Source organism: Mycteria americana, chromosome 6, assembly GCF_035582795.1.
Source record: "Mycteria americana isolate JAX WOST 10 ecotype Jacksonville Zoo and Gardens chromosome 6, USCA_MyAme_1.0, whole genome shotgun sequence".
Taxonomy (NCBI): Eukaryota; Metazoa; Chordata; class Aves; order Ciconiiformes; family Ciconiidae; genus Mycteria; species Mycteria americana.
This window is the reverse complement of record NC_134370.1, coordinates 19292153-19308028: the sequence shown is the minus strand read 5'-3', so window position 1 is coordinate 19308028 and position 15876 is coordinate 19292153. Positions and strand designations below refer to the sequence as shown.

Below are 15876 nucleotides of genomic sequence, written 5' to 3'. Positions count from 1 at the left end.
ACTTTCTTTGACCTTTTTTTTTTTTTTTTTTTTTTTTTACAGGGAGGAGGAGTTCGATGAGTATTTTCAAGACTTGTTCCTCTGAAACTTTAAATTGATGTAGGCTGATTTTCTTCATGAATTGCCAAGACGAAGGTCTGGAAATCCAGTCATAATTAGGGACCAGAGACCTCTTTCTGCCAGCATACCTTTTCTACAGTCACTCATATGGACTATCTCAGTAGATTATTTTTGTAGAAGGCTTCAGGTCTAAAAACTTTCTTTTTATTGTGGTAAGCTGTATACTCATGAAATAAGAGAAATAATATTTTCAGTTCAGTGCAAAAGATATATGGCACCCAAACTTAAAAGTAGGAAGGTTGTAAACAAACAAGAATATAGTTTATTGACATTACATTAAGGAAGTTGGCTCTGCTTTTTATTTTATCCCAAACTTCAGTTATTGTCAGATTTTTGTAAAAGGGGCATCTTGGAAGATTCTGTTACTAGTTTAAAGCCATACACTTTAATATAGTCATATGTCTAATTTATTAAACAAGAGTTAATAGCCTTAAATTTATTGGTCATGTAGACTTTAATATTCAGGTATTAGTCTCTGTAAGTATTTTCAAATGCTATTGGAGAAGTTCAGTTTTTATCAAATGTGTATTTTGCTTGAATTAAGTAAACCATATCTGAAATGTCTCCCCTACTCCTTAGAAAAGTTTAGTTCATTGTGACTTTGTTTTAAATTTTTGTTATAATATGATGTGACTGGTAATTCCACTTATAAAAATCTGGTTGGTTGGTGAAATTTTTGATGTAAAAAATAAAGTGTGTGGCTTTCTACTGGAGATGTACATGTGACTTGCATGTTATCTATGGTTTCTGATCTCCTTAACATTGATTGAATGTTAATCCTTCTTTAATGTGTAATCCTAAATATACAAGTAAAGAATGTATATTGCTTGAGAAACTTACTGGATTCATCTTCCTCTTCAAATTGCACCACAACTTTAAACATTCTTTATTTTATGTTTCCAAAGAAACAGTCTGGACATGAATAGGTACAGTGGCTATTTTCTTTGTCGGATGAAAATTACTTTGGATATAAAGGACACACTTTTTTTAAATTAAATGTTCATGTTAATCTGAGGAAAGTTAATGTTGTATAAAATATATTTTTGATAAGTACTTCCCACTGTAGATATATTTATAGAAAGTATTTATAATAAGTATTCTGTGTGGAAAATGTAACAGAAGAGATGATTGCAGTGTATTTATGAACATTTTACATGCAATTGTATGACTAAGTTGAGAACTCTATTTACAAGTATTACTTAACATAATTACATTTTAAACAGTTTGTACTTGCATAAGAGACTACAGTACAAGGACATATTTAGGGTGTCCTTGAGTAAGAAATAAACGTAGCCTTGCGTGAAGGCTTCGTTAGGTAAGAAGGTGGATTTAAAGGTTAATTCTCTGTCATCTTGCAAGCTTGGTTGAGAGTCAAATCCAATCTGTAGCAATCTGCTTACATGTATGCAACTTGCCCAAAGGGGCTTTTGTCGAATGTGTTGCTATATTTGTTGCTTCGAGTATTGTATATTATGTGTTCTGGATAACTAACTCCTCTTTGGGTCTTCAAAATACAGTTACGAAATGGTACAGTATACATACTAAATACATCATTTAATACAGTTTGAATAAAATTTCATGATTAAACAATCTTGAAATAGCTTTCTTTAGTATCTGCATTTAATACAGAAAATCATATATGATACCCAGTTTTGTGTCATAACTGAGTTTGCATAAAATACTTGGCCCATTTATAAATAAGGATGTAATAAGTGGGATTTTTTTGTGGATTCCTTTAATTTTGGCCGATAGTTGTACACAGTTATCTGTGTTCGTAGAGCATTCTTAGAAAGGTATATAATATGGCAAATCATTCAGACATTCTCCCTTCTCTGTGGATGCTGAGGGCCCTTCAGAGAAAAAGAAAAGTGTGGGTCTGCCTTCTTTAAAGGGGGAAGAAAAGTAGCAGGATTGAGTCTGCACGTCAGACTTGTTTGTTGCAGGAATTGCATTTGACATCCATCTCCTCTTAGATTTGGAACTGGTTCCAGTGAATACTCAGATCCGTGCATAATATACTAGCCATTTTCCTTCCTTCATCTGCAGGAGGAGCTGGCTGTGTGAGACCTGAGTAGAAGGTATGGACTGGACTCTGTCATTCTTCAAGAACAGAAGGTCTTGGTAGGGAGATCATTGTTTATGAAGAGCTAATTGTGTGCAGTCTGTCTTCTTGGTTGTAGAAGGGGAGGTAATGTGAATTCTGATGTGCTCTATTTCTGCTGTCCTCTCCCTCCCAAGATTAAATTGGTGCCAGTTCACTGGTTTTCAAATACTTTCATTTACTGCATTTTAAAAAAGGTGTGTTGGGAGTACATGAGCCTTTTAAAATGCCTTTGAACGTAGATCCTGCTGTAGATATGCTGGTATAGGTATTTCAGTAAACTCTTACTTGTATGCAAAGTATGATGTTTACGGTCTGCCTTTTTAGATTTTTACAATAAAAGGTGGTCAGTTTAGGAACTGTGGGCAGAGCCATTTGCGTGTGGGCAAGAGAGTGGTTTCTCTGAGCTATGGCTACAATTTACAGATTCATCCTTGGTAGTTTTGAAAAAATACTGTGTATCATGGACCTGCTTTTAATAGATATGAGCCAGGGAATTGTATTGAGCATTCCTAAAGTGAAGGAGATGTTTACTCCAGAACTTTATATAGTATTGAGAATGAAGGAAAAGGACAATTCCAGGTTAAGGAGGTACACATAATATAAAAATCTAAATATACAAGTTATGAAAATTGCAATTTTTTGTTTGAATTGTACATGTTAGATTTCATTCAGTAATTTCACATAAGATCTGTCAAAACTATTTATATGTTTTCTGGACAGCGTGCAGAGGTTACATATTTTAATAAAAATACTGTGTATAAATTGAGTGACATGAAAAAATACCTAGAGTGCACAGTTAACTCATTTTGCACCATTATTTTTTCTTTTAATTTTCCAGTTTTTAATTGTAACTGTTTGTTTACTCCATTAAAAATTATTTCCAACAAATGGCAAGTGTTTAAGAGGATTGTTAAGAGACTGATCTATACTATTCTATGCGAAGCAGAAATCCATTGGGGCTCATTGAAGTTCTTTCTAGATGTCTTTTCTGTAGCAGAAACAGTGTCTGAGACAAAGAACTACAAAATTATACATGTTTTGGATTTTCCATCCTCTCCACTTCCGCCACCACCTCCAGCTGCATTTTCAGCTAAAAAACAGAGAAGGAAGGTAAAGTGAGTATTTTCTGTTAATTTTAGCTGCTGTAATTTCTTGTTAAAAAGGTGTTGCTTTTGTGATATGCGTATTATGTGTGTTTGACCTTCTGAAAATTGAACGTGCTTTCACTACTTGTCTGGGAAAATGGAATAAGAAACAGTAACACATGCTATGTATGCATATGTGTATATAGTGTAGCAGTTGATACCAACATTTCTCAGAGGACCAAACACACACTGAACCACTCTTACTGGAAAGTTTCAGTAGTTAACTGTCCCACATATACAAAACTGAGGTATGCAAGCCATGCAAAAGAAATAAACTCTTGGATCAATATAATCTGTGAATCTATTTTTGAAGCAGATGATACAAAAACTTTAATTTGACCTAATTGTATAAGCCTTTATCCAACCCTGCATGAATCCCTTTGTAATTACCAATTAAGAGAGAGACTTTTTATGTTTGTTATCTGTAGCTACTGATTCTGTTACTGTCTCTCTCAAATGATTCCACAGATACTCATTGGTCATAGTTAAGATTCTTTCAGTGTAATAAATTGCATTTCCAGGTTCATTTAAGGTAAGATACCAATATTAGAATTAAAACTTACATTTGAAAGCTGTGGATCACCATGTTACTAGGTCATTTTCGACCCTTTCCACCTGCATTGAAACATGTCACATAATCAGTGTCCTACACTCTGTAATTTGTGGACATAATCAACACTATGTTACTAACTATGTATTTTATTTTCTTAGTTTAATACTGTATTCTGGTTTAGTTTCTGTTCTGAACTTTCCACTGTAGTGGTTCAGCAAATATGTTTATTTTGTCTTCTGTCTACTGAATAGCTAAGAATAGCCAGGTCAGTGTGATCTAGAGAAACCACTGTGGTTCAGCATTTATCAGATTATTGTTTGTATGAACTGACTTAAGAAACCCATATATTTACATGGCCTTGATTTGTCAGTGTCAGATCTGTTCTTCACAAATGTGCATGGCCTCATTCCAGTGCACGTTTAAAAAGATGCAAAATAATTCACTTACATTTTGTGGTACTGGTTATAATATGCAAAGGTCAGATCCTTAGCTCCTGCAAATCAGTCTGTCTGTGCTTGCATGTGTAAGTTCCTTGTGGGAAAATACTTCTTTCCTTAAGTCGGTGACTAAGTGATTCCAAAATACCAATGATGTAAGATGGTCCTAACTTCAAGTGGGAGTAGAAATCCCTGAGTCTTCCTAAATGTATAATTTAATTTTTATTTAAGAACCTTATGCTTAAGGGCATAGGATCAGACTTTAGTAACTATACTCTTGCCAAGAAAGCAAGTGTGTAAGGAGGTTTGTGTGTAGGTCCTGGGTTGTTTTGTTTGGTTTTGCTGATATTTCTGTGAAGTTCGGATGTTTACGTTCCAGTGTAAGGAAAGAGTATTTTGTTCATACTTAGAACCAGCTAGTTCTCAGCAATAAATTAATCTTAAATAAATAAGATGATATGATCAATTGCAAAAAGTGTCTTCTAAAAGTAAATTTGTGAGACAATGGGGTTGGGCATAATTTCTGTGAAAGTGTGTGTAAGTGGTATCACAGTGTGAGCAGGCCAAAATATTTCATGTGATTTTATTACAATTTGACTCATGTTATTAAACTTATCTTTAAAAAATCTGCTCTGATTAAATCATGCAACTTACAGTACTTTTTTAACCACTTTGAAAGAACTTTTTTTTTTTTTTTTAGCCTAGTATCATTTATTTTAAGAGCCAGTAATGCTCTAGTTCTACTTCACACTCTGACGGTAACTTGATGGGTGGCCTTGAGTAGCCTCTCGTTTGTGTGAAACCTGAAGAATACTCACCTGTTTCCCACAGACACTGATTAACAAATAAATTATTCAGTGCTGTTTTATGTTTTAAAGATGTGAAACACACACTTAGAATAAACTAACTTTTCTTCTTCAAATTAGCTGACAATAAATCATTCTGTAGTAATCACACGCGTTTTTGTTTTAATCTCTGAACCTTTTCAGTCATCTCAGCTGATTGGCAGAGCTGTTGACCTGCTGTTCCACATGCAATACAGAATAAAAATAACTGTCTCGTTTCACTCTTAGACTCGAGTGATAGGTTCTCAGTTTCTATAAAATCAGATTATCTTCTAGGTTATCATACGCAGAACCATACTTTCAATTTTAGGACTTGGGCTGTCTTAGGAAGATTAGTGTTAAATTTGTAATATGATAGAGTGTATTTCAGCCAAGGAACTGATGGTAGGGAGCTAGAGCCAAAAGCTTTATCTTAAACTTGGAAGAGAAGTGGAGATTTGCACTGCTTTTTAATGTTCCAAATGCACGCTATCCATTCCCATCTCTTTTCCTTATGCTTTTCATTTTCAACTTAAACAAAGCACCTGAATACATTTGAGGCTGATGCCACAGAGAATTTTGATAGATCTCTAGTATTTCAGGTGAGTGCAGCATTCACAGATAAATAAGTGTTTAATTACATTCTTTCGTCTTGACTTAAAACTGAAATTTTACATTCCCTTCACTTTTGTGATGGTCATATTTTCTATAATTCTGCAGTTTAGAAAATGAGGTCAATGTACTGGATTTGTGCAATCTTTAAAGGTTACTCCTCCTCCAAGTAAAGATAAAGCTACTTTGGCTAATTCAGAACTCGCATCCATTAGTATAAAGTTTAATAGAATATTGCACAAGTGCGCTGCATGTGTGAATTTGAGAGAGAGAATATGTTGACTGCCTTACAAATATATGTAAATTAAAACCTTAAAGTTACTTAACCTTTTTTGGCAGCTGCTTCTTCTTCCTTTTTCTTTTGTTCCTCAATAACTTTCATCTTCTCTTCATATTCATCAGCTCGTGTTTTCCATTCAACCCTGTTGTTTTGAAGACCATCAAACATAGGTGTAATTTCCTTGTGAAATCTTGAGAATTCCTATACAAACAATTTAAATTAGTAAATTAGAAATTTGTGAACACTGATGATTAGTAAAGTCTGAATTTGTGGAAATGCTGCTTTGCAGAGAAAACATTAGCTTTCATTTTTCTATGAAATCTAATTCAGTATCTATGCTAGATAAAATTAATTTTATTTGATTTCACATTTTTTTCAAGCACTTGTTCCATCTCTGGTAGTGGGTTTTCTGTAGAAGAGTAAAAAAATTGAAAGAAATAGTGTGAGTACCTGCTGGTGCACATTTTAAAGCATGTTCTTGGCTATGCAGTGGTGGCATATTATTGGAAATACCATGTTGGGATAATAATGCTCTATTGTGCACATAGTCAGAAAAGATCTGAATTATATACTGAACATTTTAGTATCTTCCCTAATCCCACATTTGATGGTCTGATTCTCATAATACAATTATAACTATGATGCATGATATTTTATCATATGATTATCAGTATCAGGACATAATAATAAAGTCTAGTATCCTATAGTATATTCCAAGCAGATGAGGATGTATCTGAAGGTGTTAAAATATTACATGTCACTTTTCTGCATGACATTTTGGGATAATATTAAAAGCTAGACAGGGATTAATAATGTTGGCATTTCAGTGCCTTACAGAAGATATAGAATATCTGTATTTCCCGAATATTGCAGGTTTCCTATTCCCTTTGCTGTGCCATTAACTGCTTTCTGTAACCATCCACATGTTGCGTACTTATATTAAATGGGACTGTGAAGAATCAGACTGGGCTTTCTAACTCAGTCTTTCAAGGTAGTAACAAAACCTCAGTGCCCTCAAGTTTCACTGAGATCTCCACTTCTTATGAATTTGCTTCACATCTCTTGAATTTGCTTTGTGGGAGCAATTTTCTATGTAACAAAAGATTGAAAAATTGTGGCGGTTGTGATAGTTCTTTACCCTGTGACCAAGAGTCCCACTGCTGTCTACAGTTTTTTAACTGCAACAGTTTGTCACTAATTGTGCCATCAGAACTGCTGCAGTGGGAAATTAAAAAAAAAAATTATTCTTACCTTGTACACAAATGTACACACAAAATCTATGAAACCAACTTGGAGCTTAGGTAGTTCATCTCCTTTGTTTCTGTCCATCATAGGCTAGAACAGAATAGCGGTAATTTAGATTATGTAGATATGCTTGCTGGTATAATGATCTAGTAAGCATCATGGACCATTATCTGTTCAATGTTTTAATAAGAGTTAACATTGCTTAACACAGTTAAATTATTTAGTACTTACAATTGGTTGTTGCTGTAGCACAGTTCGTTCCAGGTCACCTTGCTCCCAGAATTCGTTTGCAACCATGAGGGCAACCTGAATAATCACAATTCAGTGGAAGTGTCAGCAGAAAGCAGTACATTTAAATAAATAAATAAAAGAACAAGGCTTTTCAGAAGATGTGAAAATGTTGATTAACCAAGAACTGGCATATTACTGCTTAAATCAATGTATTCTCAATTTACTACTTAACTATTATAACTAACTTCCCTTCCATAAAGAGAGGATTTATTTCTTGCTAGCTGCGTTACCTCTGAGTAGTTTAAAAAGTTCTCCAGAAATAGGGAGTTTTGGCCAAACACAATAGAATTCCACTTTTTAATCCTTGTAGACATAGTCAAGCACTTCTTTCAAAAATTACAGACACCCTCTGGTGTACTTAAGGCTTTTTCCAGCAACTTATCTCTACCAATATTCTGGTGCATGCTGAGTAAATGATAGATTATTGTCAACAGGAACAAGACAATATTAGCAACATAACAGAATCTTCTGGTACCTGTAGTGTGCATTACTTAGAAGGCTCCACAAGCATCTTGCAGTTGTATTTTGATTATACATTGTTAAAACCTATTCCTGTAACGCTAAGTGATGAGCCTCAGCATGATGGTCAATAAGTACTGAAGTACTTGAAGTACTTATGTCCAAAGCAGTGTCACACAGTATCACAGAATTTATTTTTAGCATGTTTAAGCTACTTTGAAATGACACCAAGATCTACAGAACAGACACAATTAATTCAAATCATATTGTTAAATCTGCACCTTAAAAATATCTGAAAAATAGCAGAAGTTGGATAGCACAAAAATAACTGAGTGATATTTAAGGGTAGCTGGAACAGCTGACAGAATCAGGGATGCCAGTTTTAGCTGAAGGACAAGTAGAGAATGGTGGAATAACTGTAGAGTGGTTGGGGAGAGGCATCATGGAACCCTTACACTCACAGTGACAGAAGAATATAGGTTGTTTTTGGGAAACAAAGTTGGGTACAGATACTTAAATATCTATCAAATGATAATAAGTAATTTTAAAAAAATGATCATGCACCAAATAGGCAGGAAAAGAGATAGCAAATGCAGTATTGTCTGTTCGAAAAGTACCTACCTTACTTTGCACTTCCCAAGGCTTGGTTATAGCAGACAGGTCACATCCAGTCATCATCATAGCCCTTTGAAAACACAAAACAAAACAGGAGTATAGTTGGGATGATGATAGAAAAAAAAAAGTCTAGATTTTTTAAGGACTTTAGATACCTAAGATGCAGATGGATGCACATTTTGCACATTTTGAGAAGATTGTAGGCATCTATTTCTAATTTAAAATCATGGTTATGCTTCTCGTCGGACAATAACACCAATTTACATGTTTAGGTGCCCAAATTCTTTTAAAATCTGGTCCTAGATAACTGATTGAATGAAGAGTAAAATATTAACCACCTACATGATTACTTCTTTTTTGGTTGGGTCAATAGATATATATTTAATTGCCTCCTCTTCTGTTTCCATTTTTTCAATTGCATCCACGATCTTTTGAAACATAGTTCTTTTCCTGTTAAAACATTCCAATAAACCGTATATTAATGAACAAAAGTCCCTGCATTAAAAATTAAATAGAAAACCATATTTCTGATATTTATGCTTTTCCAAAGTAGTAACCTAGTCATAGTAGTATCAAAGTGATGCCTTCTTCCCATTGAACTCAAACTTTTCAGCAAACCTAGCACATTTAGATTTTGCTCTATACCACTGATGTGTAAAGTAGTATGTCAGAATTCCTGACAATGAAACAACCAATTTCCTAACTCTTCATATTAAACTGTTTGGGATGACATTCTTGCTTCTTTAGTATTACATGTTTGTTACTTCCTGTAGCATAATGAATTGGGAAAAGTGAAGCAAATACTACTAAATGTTCTTCACTCCCTCCCCTCAAAAATCCAAAGAAACACTAAGACCTGACTGAGAAGAACTTTGAAAAATATAAACGTGTCTTGCTATTGCTTAATTAATCTTTTAATTTGCATTTAGAATGAATGAAGTATGGAATTACAGTTCACTAAAATTTAATAACTGCTATTGAACAACTTACTGAATTGTTTCCTGTCTCCTGGCTTTAAATTGTTTCAGTCATAAGACATCTGGACCAAAACAAAAGGCTCCATATATCTTTAAGGAAAACACCCATCATAAAAGCACATTAAGTCAGAAATTTAGGAAGAAGATGGATGATTTGATATTTGGAGTCTTTGGCATATTTAGCACTGAGATCAGTTGATGTCTGCAGTTTTGTTTTTAAACCAGAATCTTAATTTGCATGTCATAAGCATATTCCTGTTTAGTATGAGTAACTGTAGCATGGTACGCTAAATATCACACATGCACACCACCTTACAATTAGGCTACAGAAGTCGCACTTCTGAAATACAGTGTTTGCTGTAACTGAAAGCGTATTTGAATGACCTACTAAATGTACACTAAGTAAAGTATACATTTATGTGTTCTCCAGTTTGAAAGCTTATAATGAATCTAAGAATGTCTCGGTTTTTTACAAGAATTAGACTTAATAATAATTTTAAATATAGCTCTGTAGTCTGCATATAAACATCTCTGTACTCTGCATATAAACAACTAAAACCTACAGTTATAAATTGTATAGGATTGACATTTTTTTCAGTAGGAAGTTATACAGAATTTAGTACTTACTTGAAATACAAAGCCAAGTCAGTTGCTATTATTGCAACTTCAAATAAGTGTAGAACAGTTTCAAACTGGCGCTTATTTAGGTTCTGGAAGATGTTTAAACTCTGCAAGATGGAAAGTTTACGAATTCAATTCCTTTTATAACACTGTCTTCGGTTTGTACTATACAGGTTGTCTCAGAACAGTATAACAAAATTGGCCAACTACAGTCCCTAAATTAAAATAATGCTACAAATGAAAAGTTATTCGGTTGGCAAAGATGGCCCTTATTCGTGGCTAATAAATGGCTAAATAACTGTGTGAATGGTAGGTGGATCTAAGATGCTGCCCCCAGAGGCTGCACCATAACTAAATCCACAGTGACTCAAACAGCTGCAAGTCCTGCTATCGCCATATTTAAATTAAAACCAAAGAAAACCACCTGTATTGCACATAATTAGTAAAGAAATGGCAGTTCTTCATAATTTCTTTACAGTTCACATTCCATAAACCTAATTTTCCTAGGCTTTTTAAAGCTTCAGAGTAGACACCTTTTCCTCCTGTTAACCTGGGTCAGCACAATTGCCTGCAGTGCTGTTAGGGACCTACTATAGTAAGTGCAATGGCCTTTTCCTCAGGCAAAGGGAATGAGAGCATCACCCTCAGCATTTTTGTAAGTGTCCTGGTTTTCCTTCCTTCTTTAACTGAGAGGACAATACCTGTGAAAGCACAGGGCACAGTGATGCCGCTGTTGAGAGCCTCCAGAGGCCCTGACGACTGCTCCAGCAAAGAGCAGGGGTTAGTCCCCGGCATCTCACGTTTGAAAAAGTACATCACCATCAATAAAGGTAAAGGTGGTTTATGGGTTTTTTTAAATCATAAATCTTCTGGGTTTTTTATGATCATTGTGCTATTGGTTAGTGTAAGGATTTATTCTGTGGCCTCACAAGGTCAGGGAATTGCACCACCACAGGGATTAGAAAATGAAAAATGAGGGTGTAAGTGGGTGCCCACCACGCTGCTGCAACCAAGGGGGATGGAAGGGACACACGCGTTCAAGCCTTGCCTGTTAAATGTCTTATTTCCCTGCAAAATATGTAGTAAAGAGTTGTAAATAGTCTCCTCCCTTGTAGCCAGGACAGAGCCGCGCACCGCTGAGGGAAGGATGGCCGATCACCGCCAGAGGAGCAGGGCCCCACGGGGCAGAGGCCCTGGCAGGCTGCACTGCTGCCATTTTGTTGAGCCTGAGGAGACTGCGGTGGGGAGCCTCACCTCCATGGCTGCTGGGGAAGGGCAGCTGAGGGCATCTGCCTAATTCAGGGAAGATCAGTAATGGGAGCTGCAGCAGAGCCTCATGATACCGCCTTCTCTGTATTAGCAAGGTAACGTGTGTGTGCGGTCTGGCCTTGGGAGTAAGCGGGACCCTCCATAAACAGCTCAATCCCTTTGCTCCTCAGCTGCCAGAGCCAGCAGCCGAACTCAGACCTCCTGAACCAGGGGCAGCAGTTTAACTACAACATTTCGTATGTATGTATTGTATTTTCTGCTTTGGTTTCAACATCAGCTGTTTTGTGAAAGTGGAAAAAACCTAAGGAGTTTCAGTGAGGCTCAGAGGAAAAGCTTTTTTGTCTTGAGTGAGTCTATTTCTGGTGGAATTACTGATGTTTCTCTAAAAGTGGCCAATGCATAAGAATTTGGCTTAAACTTCTGAATTTTAGCATAATTTCTTAATCTGGTCCTAGAGGAATGAATGAGACATGGTGAAATTTGGAACATCGTAATTTAATTGGGTCTTTTGCGTTGATCAGTGTGAGCAGAAGGTTCATGCGGACGTACCTCATCTTGCAGTAGGGTTTTACTGTACTCTAGGTGATGCCTTTCTAAAATGGAAGAGCCATGAAGTTTTGCCAGCGGAGCAGCTGACCTGTTGAAAAAGAAGCAATTCTTTATATTTTGGAGGCAATATTTTTGATTCAGGATTCAGATTTTTAGGATTAAAATGCCTCTGATTTGCATGTTCGATAGTTTAATCTATATATCTTAACCATTGGTACGATGCAGAGCAAAAGAAAAAAACTTGCTTGCCTTCACTCTTGTGACTGAGTAATGATGGCAGTTGGAGAGCACTGGGTGTTCAGTGCCCACTAAAGTCAAAGGCATAGTTAGATGCCTCAAAACTCAAAAACTGTGTTTTTTAAAATGTGCCTCTATTTTGTCTTGCATGTTCAGTTTAGCTGTTTGTTTAATCTATGCATCTTCCATGTACCTTAAAAATAGCCTTTATGCATCTTTTAGTATTTATTGTGTGGCACGGCTTTTGAACTCTTGTCTGTCTGTAATGACTGTGGGCCATGTCCCCTGTGATTCTAACTTACTGTAAGTAAGTGTCCTGGTTTCAGCTGAGATAGAGTTAATTTTCTTTATAGTGGCTGGTATGGGGCTATGTTTTGGATTTGTGCTGAGAACAGTGTTGATAATACAGAGATGTTTTAGTTGTTGCTGCACTAGTCAAGGACTTTTCAGCTTCCCGTGCTCTGCCAGGTGCAGAAGAAGCTGGGAGGGGAAACAGCCAGGATAGTTGATCCAAACTGACCAAAGGGCTATTCCATACCACATGACATCATGCTCAGTATATAAAGCTGGGGAAGAAGAAAGAAGGTGGGACATTTGGAGTGATGGCGTTTGGCTTCCCAAGTAACCGTTACGCATGATGGAGCCCTGCTTTCCTGGAGATGGCTGAACACCTGCCTGACCATGGGAAGTAGTGAATTAATTCCTTGCTTTGCTTTGCTTGTGTGCGCGGCTTTTGCTTTACCTATTAAACTGTTTTTATCTCAACCCTCAAGTTTTCTTACTTTTGCTCTTCCGATTCTCTTCCCCATCCCACCGAGGGGGAGTGAGCAAGCGGCTGCATGGTGCTTAGTTGCCGTCTGGGGCTAAACCACGACAGTAAGTTAAATCTGAAGTAACAGTATAATGGAGTGTAATTCCTCTAATGCCCTTGGGCTCCTTTCCTCCCCCAAAATCACCACTTTATGGACTGCGCAAGTCCTGACAGCTCAGGTGTGTTCTGTCTTACCACAGAGCCCAAAGCATTTCTCTGACATTGGGCTAAGCTTCAAGCAGAGGAAATTCTGCATCAGACTAGGGTAGCGGGAAGAAGGGATAAGTGTCCTATCTACATAGGCTCCAGGTGGTTCTGCATGTTTGGAAGTATATTTTCCTCCTTTCTTCCCTTGGCCAATAACTCCGTTCCTCAGATAACCCAAGGCGGATTGCTACATGCTACCTGTATTTTCTGACTTGTGATTAGGACTGTCGTGGTAAAGCCTGGTAACTTTTATAAATAGCTTTACTGCATATGACCTCACGTAGAGGGCTTTCAGCTAGGGAAGACCACAGTAGGAAGATTTAAAACCTCCCTTAAACTTATTTGGATGAGAGGCAATCCGTTGAATAAGAATCAGCGTCTGTCATTCTCTTTCTCCTACGTCACCCGGAGAATCCCTGAGAATAATCAGAAAATCCCCTCGCTTCGCTGCTCCAGCATGCAGGCTGAAACACCTCTCCTGGGAGGAGTGTGTCCAGGGTCAGAGGAGGAGCATGAATCATTCTGGACATTCAGTTGGTGGGAAACTGTACTCAGAAAATTATGGTTATAATCTTCTGGCACGTGTGACATTCTGAGAAGCCTGTGTTCTCTGGCTAGTACGTAGAACAGCCCTAACAGATCATGTAAAAGACTAAATGGTAGATTGTTCACTCTTCAGGAGAAGAGTGGGTCTCACCATGATATGTAATGTTGTAATAAAAAGGTAAGTTTAAAACAAAATTAATTAATATTGTTTTATAACAAGCATCCACTAATTAATATTGTTTCATAACAAACAAGGGAAAAATCACAAAGAAATCCTTTAGAATATTTTCTCAGAACAAAAAGGAGCATGAATTGCAAAGCTTAACCTCATGATGTGTGACTTACTGCCGTGTGGACCCAGTGGCAGAACACAAGCTCTTTAGCTCAGAATCCTGTATAACATGAGGAGATTACACCTCAGGAAAGGACCTACATCACTCAGTAAACTGAGTGGTGGGGGGAACAACTGAGCTAGTTGAATCAGACAGTAGAAAACAGAGAAAAAGAATGCATCTTAAATCCTGTCTCCCTCTAAACTGGCCCTTGTCTATGCCATATTCTGAATCCCTCTCCAGAAAAGTGCTTATGCCGTCTTGAAAAAAAGTAATCCACTTAGGGATTTTAATTTACTGTTCTCATTTCTTTGTGGCCTCATGTGCATGAGGTTCTGCTACAGTTCAAGCATTGCAAGAGCTTAGTCTCTCTTAAAAATGAATTGCAGCTCCAGGAGATCCTTCTAAGATTCTGTTTTTGCATATTGTCTTTGTGTTTCAGCTGTCATGACAAATGCTCTGAGGCAGAAATCTTCTGTAGGATAAACATTCATTCATGCCAGATGAATATGGAATATATACCTTATATTTTTGCAAGTTTTGACATGTTTTTTTCATTTGCCACTAAAAACACTACTTATCCATATATTTGAGCATTTGTACTTACTTCATCTGATACAAGTTATTGGTCCCTCTGTGATCAATGTCATGGCAGAAAGCAGCAGCAACCATGGCAAAGGCTTCTAGATCAGTATAGTATTTCTTTATTTTGCCTGTCTGTAAAAGAAAACAGACAATTGTGAGTGTGTACCTTCCTGAATTTTCCAGTTGGAATTGAAAGGAAAACTAAATAATGAATGTAAGGTTAATATTAGCAATGTTACCATCAGCAAAGTAAACATTGTTTGTCCCACATTGAATCCATGTCGCCAATTATGGTAAGTGATATCTCGATAACCCTTCCTGACTGTGTACATCCATCTTGTAAGGACCTATTACGAACAAAAGTGATTAAGACTGTGCTGTTAATTGAAACAAAATTATGAAATTCCTATAAAATTACTGGAACATACTATGAAATTAGTGTAATAATGTGCAAGTTCTATGAAAATAATTGCTTTTCAGTGAATTAAACATGGAAACAGCAAATTGTGCTTATGTAAATGTATGTTGATTTGATTCCTTCCATAGCTCACACAATTTCGGGATTAGTTTTAAGTCTTTATGACAAAGATGCAAAGGTTTAATTAAGAATGGAAGATTGTTATCCATACCACTAATATTTTAGTATTGCCTACTTCTATATTAAAGTACCTACAGTCAGCTATTTTTCTTCTATCTTAAAATAAATGTAAACAGGACAAAATAAATCAGACCTCAGCTGGGACTTTGAACTTTTCAACAACATTTATCTCAAAGAACAGTCGTATTCCACAAGTTATCAGGCCATGCTCTGTAACGGGAAAGTCACTGAAGCGGAATTCATACAGTTCTAAATCTTTTGGATCAGGTAATTCTTCTTTCTGTTAGGAAAAGTCAAAAACACAAGGGTTTTTCTGGCAAGAACAAAGTTGGAAAAACTTTTTTATTTTCTTTTCTGACTTCAGTAGAAACACTGCCTAAGGACAGTATGCTTACTATATCTTCAAAGGCCTCAGGTTTCAGTACAAACTAATGTGTATCAATATGAAACACAGTCGTG

General features: G+C 36.4%; 2 protein-coding genes across 2 annotated transcripts in view; one reads left to right on the top strand and one right to left on the bottom strand.

Annotated features, from left to right (window-relative positions):
* Positions 1-3097, top strand: part of LOC142411248 (protein FRA10AC1 homolog) — a 29710-nt gene extending 26613 nt beyond the window's left edge. Inside the window, exon 14 of the mRNA XM_075504826.1 lies at positions 43-3097. Within this exon, the coding sequence (XP_075360941.1) occupies positions 43-85 (43 nt within the window). The 3' untranslated portion in view covers positions 86-3097. The remainder of the gene's footprint in view (positions 1-42) is intronic.
* Positions 3098-3236: 139 nt separating this feature from the next.
* Positions 3237-15876, bottom strand: part of PDE6C (phosphodiesterase 6C) — a 33536-nt gene continuing 20896 nt past the window's right edge. Inside the window, exons 12-22 of the mRNA XM_075504823.1 lie at positions 15551-15697; positions 15059-15166; positions 14842-14951; positions 12102-12189; positions 10290-10390; positions 9028-9135; positions 8692-8755; positions 7552-7626; positions 7327-7410; positions 6123-6276; positions 3237-3314 (exon numbers count right to left, since the gene is read on the bottom strand). Of these exons, the coding sequence (XP_075360938.1) occupies positions 3244-3314; positions 6123-6276; positions 7327-7410; positions 7552-7626; positions 8692-8755; positions 9028-9135; positions 10290-10390; positions 12102-12189; positions 14842-14951; positions 15059-15166; positions 15551-15697 (1110 nt within the window). The 3' untranslated portion in view covers positions 3237-3243. The remainder of the gene's footprint in view (positions 3315-6122; positions 6277-7326; positions 7411-7551; positions 7627-8691; positions 8756-9027; positions 9136-10289; positions 10391-12101; positions 12190-14841; positions 14952-15058; positions 15167-15550; positions 15698-15876) is intronic.